A 13,603-nucleotide genomic window follows, 5' to 3' on the forward strand; every position below is an offset into this window, starting at 1 on the left:
AAATAAACTTAAACACATTTTAAAAAAGGTTCAAATTAAAATTAAATTATTCACATCAAAGTAAGTTTATCTTGATGTCAATTAGAACTAAATTTATTTTAATTTAGTTTAATAAACGTTTCACAAAATCTTGGCTGCTGCACACCCTTACCAGGTAGTACTACCTAAAATTCTCCCTCCTACCCCATGCTTTTGTATTCTAGGACAGTCTTTTAGGGTGTTTCTGACTCAGGACCTATGCAGACAAAATATGGTAACAGAAGCCTTTAAACTTACACCAGCTTTCCAAAAATGGCATCTATGCATCCTACCAGTGTTCTACTCCGTTTAATACATAATTATTAATCAGGTAAATAATTTACTGTATGTGCTCATAAAAGCAGAACAAAAGAGAGATATCTAACTGTGCAATTTAACAAAATAAATTTTTCACATTAGCCAGATCTTCCAGCTTATCATAGTATACAATGTAACAAAACATTAGAACCTAAATCTTTCTGTGCTGTGTATTGCCTGAGAGTAAGCCACAAAGCCAGAGAGAAAGCAGCCTATTTTCCAGTAGCTACATTGGAATTTTAGTTGCATTACCAATAAATAACCAACATTTTAAATACAATAAACCTACTTGTGTATGTGCTAAAACAGTGAATAGTAGAGGGTGTTAACGTACATGCTTTTCTTAACAAAACCATGTAAAACACATGTTGCTGTTACTAACAGATGGGAGGCTGACAGAAAACTAGCACTTTGTTTTACATCACTTGGGTTTGATTCATAGCCTCTTGGTACTGTTTTCCTGTAGCACAAGTTTGGCATTCATCGAATTCTATACAAAAGAGTAAGTCCTGTTCTCACAGTGTTAAAAAAATTAATGGCTAACTGCTGTTTCATCTTTCAACCTAAAAAAAAGTGTCCTACCACAAAATCAGGATAGAAGACAAGACAGTGTTGACTACCATGGCATTTGCTCCTTTGCATCTTTAATGGCCTAAAGATATCATTAGTACGTTTGGTTTTTAAACCTCTCTGCATATAATGACCTAATTTTATAAATACTACAAATGGCCAACATAAGATTGAATTGTTAATAGATTTTAAAAATTTGCCTGCTCAGTGTTTTTCTGGTTTCTTATATATATTTACCACTTTTTTTTTCTTTTGCAGATCGTAGCTTTGCGTGAACAGAATGCACACATTCAAAGGAAAATGGCAGCTGGGGAAGGGTCTGCTGAATCAGAGCATATTGAAGGAATGGAGCCAGGGCAAAAGGTTCATGAAAAGGTATAAAATGTCAGTTGTCATTAAATCTAACAATCTGTGTGATAAATAATCAGGCCTTAGATTTTAGTAATATGAATATTTTATGGGATGTCCATTTACAGAATTGTCTGCCTACTGAAATGCAAAAAATGAGCTTGTTTAAATGGAAAACAAATTATAAATGGGCAGGTCCTTACTCTTTGATAGGGTATTGAGTTAGATCCACAGCTTATAACAAACTTTTCCTGGAATTTTTTGCATAATGCTACAATTACGTGTACTATGTGCTGCTGAGTGATCCTTTGTACATAGCATACAGAAGAGCAAGGTGTAGTGGCGTGGATATGTGGAAGGTTGTATATGCAAACAAAAAGAGACCCCAAGGGGATAACAGAGATCTAAAAACTAGAAAAAAAAGTTGTTCTTCAAATTCTTGTCCATGCTTGTATAGAGAGAAGCTACTTACTTAACAGTCCTTCAGTAGGAAATAGGTATATAGAATTCAGGCCAAGTATTTGCTGCTTAATGCTGAAAGACAACAAAATGTAGAGATTGATTTAGAAAATAGGTTTTCTCCTTAGTCTTAGATTTCCACATTGATAAAAACCAAGTTGAGCATCTTCCTCTCTTGCTTTAGAATTATTAAATTAAAATTATAGCATAACATAACATTTTGGCAGCTGAAATGAGGAGAGCTGCTGCTTGGATCTCTAATTGTACATTTTTGTGTAATGCCATATGATGAACAGTGGCATAAATCATACTTAGAAAAAATAACTGTCAATTTACAATGGGGCACTTGCAGTGCAGCCATTAATTTTACACATTTTGCAGTTTATATGTATTTTCCTTTGAGTAATCTATATGGTTGAGAAACACTCAGTAAACAAATACTGTTCAGTTACAGTATTTGCAAGTTCTTACTCACAGACACATCTGTGAAATTTTGATAGTGTTCATCCCACTCAGTTGTGCTTTTAAATACAACACTGTTTAGCTGAAAATCTCTGATTTCCCACTTTCTTTGCAAGCCATGTCTTCTGATTTGAGCCATTGGGTTCATTGCTCACAAGCAGAACTAAGTGGAAATAGGACTATCCATCCTTTAAGAAATCTGCATATTGAAACACTAATGAGAGCAATGAAATCCAACATAATATATTATTATTATCATATTTTTTAAATTGAATATTTCTAGAATGTTATGTCCAGAATATTTCTATGCGTTTACTAAAAACAATTTAGGTTGGTCGGGTTAAGCTGAAATTAAGGTTTCTTCTTACTAGATTTTGCTCCTTATGATAATGAAAGCATACTGGAGAGGGAGTTCAGAGGAGACTTATAATGTTATTCATCATTGACACCAGATCAACCAGTGCACTCTAATTCACATCCTCTGCACTGGCTGTGCTCTACCTTTCTACATTTACCTTGGTGGCATCATCAATTCCTTATTATTTAGGGAAGAGAAAAGCTAGCAAATATAGAAACTTGCAAACATAGGAACTTGCACAAAGAGAAGACCTTTAAAGGACTTTGAAAAGTGGTTTCAAAGAACACCTGACAAAGATCACCTGCTGTGGGAATTAAGATGCAACTATTTCTGCTATCAGATATTCTCCTGCTTAGATCTGTGACCACTTGCTGCCACTCAGATCCTTCACTTAATCTCTAGGTACAATTGCCTAATTTCCCCACAAGAGAAAGCAAGGAAAGAGAGAATTCCCCGTGCAAAAGGTGCACAGGGAAATCTAGGGAAGCAACAAGGGATGCTGCAATGGTGGGACTGAACAGCCAAAAAACAAGATACTGTGAATTAGGAGTTTGTTTTCAGATAAACTCATTATTTCCTACTGGAATTTATTTCAACTTCCTCAAGAACCATGAAAGTTGAATTATTCAGTAAAACAGTATTTTTAAAAATGATCATATGCAAATTAGGAAGCATAAAAGTCGCTTTGAAAAATAGGAGCTCTTCTCATGTTGTACACCTTAAATGTCCATCATTACGGTATCCCTTTCAGTTGCAATAGTATATTGGTTTTTTCTTTCTCATAATGGAGAATATTCCTAAATTCTGTTCCATGTATTTTAATTCAAATATATAAAAAAAAAATCATTGGAATAATTCTGCTGAAGTTAATGGAGTTTTATCAGAGATTAATTAGCCTGAGGAACGACTGTTTTTATCCTCAAAGATGCCATGGATGTATCAAAAAGTTTCCTGCTTGACAAATCCACTTCAGCATGGATTTCTGTCACACTGAAGGCACAAAGGCTAAGTATTTAAGCAAAGTGTAAATCAGGGTGCTTGTCCTTGGAAGCATACTGGTCTTACCTATGGAAAGGGCAGTTTTACTGACAGAAATTGGTAATTCCTTTCAGAACAATACCAGAAATGGAAGTAGATAGATGTACCAGGATAGGTGAAAGAGCCTGATATTTCTGGTGCAATGAGGACCAGCTGTTCCATTTTATGAGGAATTCAGAGCTGTATGTAATTACTTTTTGTAAGAACTAAACAGCTTGGTCTATTTTGCTTTGTAATAAACCTCAGTCTGTCACATTTAGCTTATTTAAGAATCATGGGGTTTTTTCTTCCTAGTCATAACACTAACACATTACAATAATTAAATCAAATGTTCAAAGTTAAATCAGCAGTTACAAATACAAAAATCAGTAAAAACATTGACAAAAATTGTAGTCACTCTATCCTGTAGGAGTAAAAGGTGTTTTGCCAAGGCAAACATAGTGGGCTAAAATGTTCATAGTGCAAATCAAATACTGTTAATAAAAGTAGCAAATGTCTTTCAGAGCAATCATCAGAATCTGTTCTGATTTTTGGACTTGATTATTTTTGGATTTTGTGATGCATGTTTTTCTATGAGTAATAGAAAACTGCAGAAAACTTCCAGGTTCAGTTTTTACTGGAAAAGGTTTATATCACATACACTCCTTTGTTTTGAATGAATAAATAAAAAAATCTTTCCTTTCAATTGGCAGTGTAGTGAAATGGCAGAGAAAGGAGTAGAGGAAGGACGTATGTATAAATGTGATGTATAAAATTTGTTGGGAGCTGTGATTCTTGCCCAAAAGCACATACATTCTGCATTACAGGAAAAATACAAAATACATTTGACAAGCAGAGGATGAGTTTCTTTACAAGCAGTGCAGGTATCTTTCTGGTTTTCTAATAATTTCCTTCTGGATTAATATTGATAAAGCTAATTTAAGAATTGTGTGCTGAGGGAGACTTAATGAAGGTTGATGGCTTGACACACCTGGGGAGGTGAGGAGTACTGAGTGAAAGGAAACGTGGACAAAAGCTGCAGCTGGGGATAGAAGCCTTTGTGAATCTAAGGACAGTATGCTGTGTTCTTTCATAAAGAGTCTAGGCAAATATTTTGGAAGTACTGTTCTCCTTAATAGTTTAGTATGGCTGTGTGACTGTGAATACTTAGTGCCCCACACTATAGCATAAACAGCTGCATTACTTATGCACAGTTTAAAAGTTTAAATGATAGATCAATAGGCTTGGATCTTAGTCAAGAAATCAGTTCTTTGCTTTTTTCATATAAATTACTGTGCTTTTCATTCATACAAGTTTCTTTTCCTTTTAACCTAGTAGAAATTCTTATATGCTACTACATATTAAGCCTGTTAAAACAGCTTTAAAGGGGGAATTTTGCAGGGGCATTTCACATTTCAAGTACTGTAATAGCTGACAGCATTGCTGTCAGCAAGGCTGACTGACCTTTGCTGGATGATTCAGTGCAAGGAGCTGCCAGGACATAATTTCTAATGGTACAATGGGGAGGCTACTAAGAAAAAGGTGTTAGTCAAGGCAAATGAGAATTGAGTTTGTGTGTACAGTTTGGTTTGAACAGCTGGATAGCGCTCACAGTAAAGGAGCAGTAACTGATTTCTGTCTGTGAGAGCTGAGAAAGTTTTCTAATAATATAGAAGAGAAACATTTGGCAGGCATTTTGAAAGCAAACAAGAAAAAAAGCCACCCATCAAGTGAACACCCTCCCCTCATTTTGCAAAAGGACTAAAGTGGGACAGATGATCACAGGCATCAGAAAGATGAATAAGAGCTGAAAGCTGATCAGGTAACAGACATTCAAAATCTTTAAATTAGTAACAAAACTAGGAATCTTTTGATGGCTCAGTAGAAAGAGCAAGAAAGTGAGGAAGTTTAGAGAGAAAAGTGCTAGAGAAGGTAGCCATTTTTACATCAGTAGTGGGGTAGGGAAGAAAAAATTCAGTTGAGAGAATATTGCATTTGATACCTGATTAGAGGTTGGAGACAATTTAGAGTAATTGAAGAGGTTGATCAGATTACTGCCTGACACGACCCAAAATGTGTGAAACAACCTAGAGAAGTGGAAGGATTTTCAAACACAGAGGCAATCAACCACTTAGAAATTACTTTGACAGCTTAAATTTAATGCTACTAGTTTTGGCATAGCTTTACACACTCCAGTTTGTGTGCTGGTTATATGGATGATGCTGCTATTGCTTGTTTAGTCGTCCTTTGGGTTTGGTCATGGCATAGCAATGTGTCTCTGTTAGTATCAGTTTCTTCTGAATGTTTTGTGTTTGAATGGAATGGGGGGGAAGAACTCTACACTATAGTAAAAAGCATCCTGTGGTAACTTACTTATTCTTACATCTCCAACAGCATCAGTATTACTGTTTGCAGCACTGATTTTTACTCTTGCTTTCATGAAAGTAAATGAATGTGTATAATTTAGCTTGGTGGTTATTTTATTTAATTTTTGATATTCCTATACTGGGGAATTCAGATAAGTTTATTTGATCTGTGAAGTAAACTGTATTTCTGTCTCTTGCCTGATGATGTGGCCTTCATGACCAGATTTTCTAAGTTGAAAGGAGCATCTCCATCATTATAGAGCTCAAAATAATCTTTTTTTTTCCTCTGGGATTATTGACAAAATTTTCCAATATTCCGTGTGAGGACCATGGTGCAATGGGGATTTATAGTGCAATAAACTTGCCAATAGTCTTTTAAAAAAGAAGTGTCAATTAGTGTTACTCCCCATCTAGAGAGTGTCCTAGTAAACAGTAGACATAAGGAATGCAATTTTAGGGTTTAAAAAAAACCCCACAAATAAAAAGGGAGGATACACATACACACGAAAACCCCAACCACACAACCCAATGCTTATACCATAAAAATACTTGTTTCTTCTTGGGATTCTTGAAGACCAGACTTCTGAATTTTTAGATTACTTTCAATTATTCAAAGGTACCTTGTGGTTAGACAGAGTTTAATTTAGTTCTCTAACATGGAAATGCTTGTGCATATGGACATCCTGTGAACCACCTGTGCTCGTACTACCCAAACTAAGAGGCACAAATGAGGAGTTCTGTCACTTAAAGGAGTCCTGTCTCTGCTGCAGGTTGTTCAGAAATAATCCCGTGAGATGTTATTGTTTTCCTTCTCACCACTCCTTGAGGTTAAAGTCTAGCACAAAATCCATAATTAATTATGGGTGGATAGTATTTAGATCAAATATTTTGTGTCAAATATGTTACAGCTAGAGAGAAAGTATCACCTGGAGGTACTTTTTTACTGTTCTTAGGATTTGCTTTATAAAAAATTAGGTTTTCATGTACATTTTACCACATATGTAGTTGAACATAAATTCTTCTTAAAAAATAAAATGGAAAATAATTTGCTGTATAACCTGGGACAATTTTACCATTTCTTTTGCAAAATTCTGTAGACTGGTGTCCCTACTGCTTTATTATTATTATTATTATTATTATTATTATTATTATTATTATTATTATTATTATTATTATTATTATTTTACCTTAGGTGTAACTCTAGTTAGTTTGCCTCCAGTGTAATTTTGCTAGGGTTTAATTGAAAGAGCAATGTGAATTAGATTAACAGAGACTACAAATAAAGTAAGATTAGCCTCACTTCACAATTTCTCATGTTGTTCTTTTTACCATGGTTCTTCTAGAAACCTGCAGCTGCTTTTGCTTTTATTATCTCATTAGAGAGAAGCAGCAGTATAGGGGGGATTTATGTAATAAGTTATTTGTAATGCTCCAATTTGCTGTCCTTCTCCCTGCTGACATTCCTATGTGAGCAGCAGATTGTCTTACTGCTGTGCTTTTTGGATCTTGAAAGAAAGAAAACCATGTTCCAGGGATGTTATTTTCCTTTTCATACTGTTCGGTGGTAGGGAACATTTACTTTCCTCCTCCATCTCCATAGACTTTAGGAAATTAAGATGTTACTTTTCCCCTCAAATATTTCTTGTTTAATCCCTATTCTCCCCTCATTCCTGTCTCTGCAGTGTCACTTGTTGTAGTTAATACCATCACCATCATCAGATTTACTTGGTGATTATTCCATCCTTTCTGTTTCTCCTCCTATCTTGTTTAACTATATTTGGGTCAGTTTAAAGGCTTCCTTTATGAAGGAAGAGTATATTTTAAACCCATAATAACTACCTTGCTTTTTATGTTATATCAGTTATTTATCTAGTGTGGTGATATGGTGATATAACAGAAAAAAAAAGAAAAAAAGTCCCAGCTTACAAAAACTCACAATAGGCATCCTCTTGCTGTTGCTTTTTCCCCTCACTCTTCCCAGGAGAGGAGGAATGCAAGTGCTGCATTGCTGGGCAGAGATGTCATTGCTCATATACCTTTGTTTGCTCTCTCCTTGCCCAAGAAAAGGGCTAGGTAAGAACAAACAAGCTCTGAAGCTTCTCTTGAGCCTTTCAGTCCGATGCCAGCCAGATTTCTCATGTGGCTGAGAAACTTGTGGGGAGGGGCAGGACAGAGCCCGAGGCCCTCCCGTGTGTGCAGCAGGTGAGCACAGCACACCGCAGCTGTGGGTACCTGCCATGCCTGGAGAGGGCAACGACGGTGAGGGGGAGATACGCGATGACGCCTTCTGCAGCACTGAAGTCTAAACAAGTAAATGTGATAGGAACAGATGGACTGTTGGGTATTGGGTAAACCAGTTAGCAAAAAACCCTCAAAGCATTGAAGCATGGGAGCTATTAGCCAGGTTTCTTTTTTCGAGGAAAAATAGCCATTGATCTTAGATTCTTTCATGTGCAGTAATTGTAAGGAGTGTGTCCATATGTAGCTTTTTCATGACCACCTTTTACAGACAGCATCATGATATTTGTTGAATACTTCATCTGGATGATTAACTTCTAAGACAGATCTAGGGATCTAGGAACTGTGTACATTTTTGTTTTCCCTGCTAGAATGTTTTGACCAGTTAGAAAGATTTCTTTAGCATTCCTTTATTAAAAATTTCCTAATTGTTTCAGATTACTTCCAGTACTTTTTTTTTCCCACCACCCCAATGAATTTGATACTATTTCTTCAATTTTGGGGAGATTTGGGGTGGTATAGGAATATGATAGTTAAGAATGTCTATTTTGAAACTTTTTAGGAGTAGGGTTTTCTGAAAAGCTTTCTTCTAGTGTTTCAGGTAATAATTAGCAGAGATCTATTCGATTACATTGTTTCAAACATTTGACTAATAGTCTATTTGCAAAGGATTGTAATTAATATACAGCAGCAACATTGTAATTTATTTATTAATTGCAATGTGTTGCAATGGATTCACAGCATCAACAAGAAGCACCTTGAATACCAGAAAACAAAAAAATTCAACCAGATAAAAAAAATTCAGCCAGAGAAAGAACAAGAAAAAGAATCAAACATGGACGTTATTCATAAAATTGATAATAGAGAAGATGCTGCAGTTCTGCCTTTCCAGCTTATTCCATAGGAAATTTCTCTGGAGAAAGGGTGGTTCCTGCTCCTTTCACTAATTCAGAAAATGGATTTGAATCATCATCTACAAAATGCCTTTTGCTTCTACTGACATAGTATATTTTCACATTCTTGTTCAAGCTATTTTTGTATGGGAGAGAAGGCAAATTATTAACATAACAGTTTATAAAAACCCTCCTTAAAAACTGAGGAATGTTATATCAGTTATTGCTCGAATGAATACCTAATAATTTTCTACCTGTGCTCTTTTGAAGTCATTGTTGTATGTGATGTACCCATATAATGGATATATCATAAAATAATAACAAGGCATAAAAGTGACAAAATGTCAGTTAAATTTCCTTGGTAAATCTTTAAAGTATGCTTCAAAATTCTAAATATACCTGATTTTAAACTGAGATTTTAAGATTTTATTTGTGTCTTTACAGAAAGCTTTTTTTTATCCTGACCTTACTAAGTACTGTTTAGTTACTAAAGAAAATTTAAATGATGACTTTTTAGTAAGTTGGAAATTTTAAATACCATCTAGCTCTATATATGAATACAGGAAAAATGTAAAACAAAGCAGAACAATGATTAATTAGAATTAAAGCACTGTGTGAAAAGAGTTCATCAAAGAATTCTGAGGGAAGTTAATGTGCATAGATCAAAATACATGCATATATAATTGTCAATCACAGCATTGTGTAGTGGTGAGAGACAAATTCTAGCTGCGGTAACTTGTCTTTCCAGAAATCTTGGATACTAAGTGAATTAGTAGGAAATATTTTTTTTTCAGATTTAATCTCTATGTGGTTTACTTATTAATATCTTAAGGAAAAAAGCTTCATTAATGAAAAGAGAATACCTCTCTTGCAGTGAACGTACTCCCAGATACCATGGGTTGTCATTTCATAATTACCAGGGTTTATGTCATATAAACAGGAACACCTGCCGTGTCTTGCATTTGAGATTTGGTATTTGGCTTATTATAACCTTGCAGCATTCCTGGACTGCTCTTCATAGAGCTGTAGAGCAAATTCCATGCAAGATAAAAATTGACAACCTGTGAAAACTGCTAAAATTGCTATATGAGATTATAACTGTAAAACAGATTATAATTGTCATAGATAAAAACATTATCTTAAATTTTCAAAATTTTAAAAGTATGATGGTTTGGCTGTCTTATCCTGGTTTTCAGTATTTGAGTACTATTTAGTTTGTGACTGCTGCACATTAACAGCATTTTGATACAAGCAGACGGATTGAACACTTTCAAAATATCAAACTAAGTGTAAATAAGTTTTTAATTTGCTAAGGTTGTCTTACCATGATGTCCCAAAAGCAGATCAACAATGTTTCAGCAGCTAACAAAAAATGTCTAAAATATAATTAGGTAGTATAAAGAATACAACTTTGGAAGTGAGTTGCTTGATGCAGTGAATTTTTAAGTAATTTTATTCAGTGATGAACAGTGGGAGCAGGTGATCCTGATCTGGGTTCATTTTATTAAGAAAAGAATGCTGTTAAAGCCATTATTTAATGTTCTTAAAATGTGCTAGACTATTTCTGTATGAATACATTTTGACAATAATAATACAGCATGCTAACAAAAGTTGGTTTCCCCTCAGACCCTGCTAGGAATTTTTCATGTATACATTGCTATACACATTATCACCTGAAGGACAAATAAGCACCTTTTAGGACCAGTATTTCTGTATGATTTTTGAAATTATAGTTAGAGAAAAATGCTTTGCTCCTGTGTTTCATAATATAAATTAATATAATATAAATTTTGCCAAAAAAGTTGTACATAATCAAGAAAGTTAATGACCGATTAGGCACTTTAGGTTTATTTTTTCATGTTGCAGGTCAAATCAAATATTTCTGGTGTTTGGTGATTTGTTTTGTTTTGGTTTGGTTTGGGTTTTGGTTGGTTTTTTATGATTTTTTTTTTTTTTTTTTTTTTTTTTTTTTTTTTTTTTTTACATGAGAGAGTTAAATTTGTATGAAACCGTAGGCTTAGCCTATGCAGGAAAAGGTTGTAATGAGGCAATACCAGCAAGTCCTGCTGGTGAATGCACATCTATCTTAAAATCACTTATTTGCAATATAAGTCATACTGCTGAGATCATATCCCAAATGGAGGATGTGTTACGGAATCTTGGGGTTTTTTTCTTTATAACTATATTCATACCAAGGCTTTCAGCAGTACATAAATTACTTCAGCAGAACTTGTTACTAATATAAATTTAAACAGTGTGTTGTCCAGACTGAAAGCACTCTCTGGTACACCAAGTTTGTGATTTATTAATGTTGTTTCCTGACTGCAGCACAGTATATTTTGCAAATGACATTAACTTGATTTAAGTTAAAGTGTTGTGTAATTTTAGTTAAGACGAACAAAAGCAATTTGGTGATTTTTAGAAGTTTGTAATCTGTACTCAAATAGTCATGATGCCAAGCTAAACGTTTTTATGTGTAGTATTCTGCTTTTGATGCAAGTGTTTATATCTCTCTGTGATGCTACATTCTGGAATCCATTGATATGAATTAATCTTCTGCTATTTTTCACAACTACAGCAATCTTATCTACTATGTAAATGTTTTTTTCCTTCCTAGTTACTTTGGTAATTGTTAAAATAATCTTTGCTTTAGAAATCCTTTAGCTAGAGCCCACATTAAAAGATAATTAATCAGTGTCCCTTCTCCATTAACAGCGCCTATCAAATGGCTCAATAGACTCGAATGATGAAGCCAGTCAAGTTGTTGAACTTCAGGAGCTGCTGGAAAAGCAAAACTATGAAATGGCACAGATGAAGGAGCGTTTGGCTGCACTGTCTTCTCGGGTGGGAGAGGTAGAGCAGGAAGCAGAGACTACGAGAAAGGAGCTCATTAAAACAGAGGAAATGAACAGTAAATATCAGAGAGACATTAGAGAGGTAAGGAATTCACCATGCTCACCTCATATTCCTTGATTGTTGTTCCTTTGATATGTGCTACAAACTGATAGAGGCCAATGTCCATGAGCAGCAAAAGTTGAGCACTGATGAAACCCCTTAAACAGAGGAGACAGAAAACTCAAATTAAGAAATAGTACTAGAAATTTATTCCTTTCTCCCAATAAATGAAAGTAAAATTTAATTTTCCATCTCTTTCCTCCTCTTAAATTTGTGGTGTTTCTCAGTATATAATCTCTTAGGCAGATGTTCTCAATATGTGTTGATAGTTAGCTTCTAGAATCTATTTTAGTATGCATTAATTATCTTTCTGTTGCACTGGCTTTTATGAAAAGATTAAGTATAGTATCAGTGCCATGGTTTAATGGACAAGGTGTCATAGATTGGACCTGATGATCTCAAAGGTCTTTCCCAGCCTAGCTGATCCTGTGATTCTGTATCATAGCTACAAGAAATCCCAAAGAATTCTCTTTAAAACTGAAGATTTACTGCTGAGCAAACATACCTTAACACTCCTGTCTACTCTTAGCATGAAAATTAAACAGTTATAAAATTATGTAGCACTTTAATTGCATGATTCCTGATGAGGGGTTTTCTGCCACATTAGGCAATGGCACAAAAGGAAGATATGGAAGAAAGAATAACTACGCTGGAGAAGCGCTACCTCAGTGCTCAGAGGGAATCCACCTCCATACACGACATGAACGATAAGCTGGAAAATGAACTGGCAAACAAGGAAGCCATCCTGCGCCAGGTGCTGTACCTGCCTTGATCAGCTCTTTCCTCCATACACAGTGAAAATTACCGTCAGTCTACTCTGAGAGGCTTCCATTAGGTTAATCTGTTCAGTTTTAATCGACAGATCAGTTAATCTAAAAAATCCTAAATTGTTCAGCATCTCTAAATTTTGTATCAACTACTACAGCCATGTGTACATTCAATGTGTACATTCAGTGTTGGAAAATAACTGTGTTTTCTGATAGAGTCTTGCATAAGTGCACACAGTTTTATTCCCTAAGTAGTGGAGTATATTTGCTTCTTTTGTAACAAATTTGAAATTTTAATTTCTAAAAGATAGCTTGAACTAAAAAAAATCCTTTCTTCAGGAAAGGTCAAAATTTGCATATAATATATTCTAATGATTTTACAGATGAGTGGAGTGCAAATAAAATTTTTAAAAGCTTAATTATCTGTGAGTATGTTTTAAGAAAGCTTACAACATGACTGTGCAGCTTTCTCTCATGGTACTTTGTTTCCATAGTGATTCCAAATCTGGAATGTAAATGGAACATAAAACACTGGTTTGTAATTTGAAGAATATGATACAAACTTAAAGCAAACATGAAGTGAATATAATTCATACTGTATCATTCAAACCCAGCCTCAGTATCAGACTTCTTTTTTTCCTTGCATGTCTTTAAACAATTTAAAGTGCTATATGGAAATGAGCCTAACTGATGTGGTAATCTCTGCTTCTATAATTGTATGCAGATATATTTGCACACACACGCACACATCCCCCTGTATCTGTGTGTATATATGTATTTGACTACTTCTTCAGAGAATTTGAACCATCACAACTCACACTCTCCAGTTTTTGA

The 13,603-nt window shown here is 34.7% G+C and overlaps 1 protein-coding gene across 2 annotated transcripts in view; it reads left to right on the plus strand.

Moving 5' to 3' along the window:
• The window catches only part of PPFIA2 (PTPRF interacting protein alpha 2), a 205,659-nt gene that overhangs the window by 126,012 nt on the left and 66,044 nt on the right, over positions 1-13,603 (plus strand). For both annotated transcript variants that reach the window (XM_063396404.1, XM_063396405.1), the window contains 3 exons: positions 1,165-1,281; positions 11,763-11,984; positions 12,610-12,756. In XM_063396404.1, the coding sequence (XP_063252474.1) occupies positions 1,165-1,281; positions 11,763-11,984; positions 12,610-12,756 (486 nt within the window). The remainder of the gene's footprint in view (positions 1-1,164; positions 1,282-11,762; positions 11,985-12,609; positions 12,757-13,603) is intronic.

This window comes from Prinia subflava, chromosome 4 (assembly GCF_021018805.1).
Source record: "Prinia subflava isolate CZ2003 ecotype Zambia chromosome 4, Cam_Psub_1.2, whole genome shotgun sequence".
Classification (NCBI taxonomy): Eukaryota; Metazoa; Chordata; class Aves; order Passeriformes; family Cisticolidae; genus Prinia; species Prinia subflava.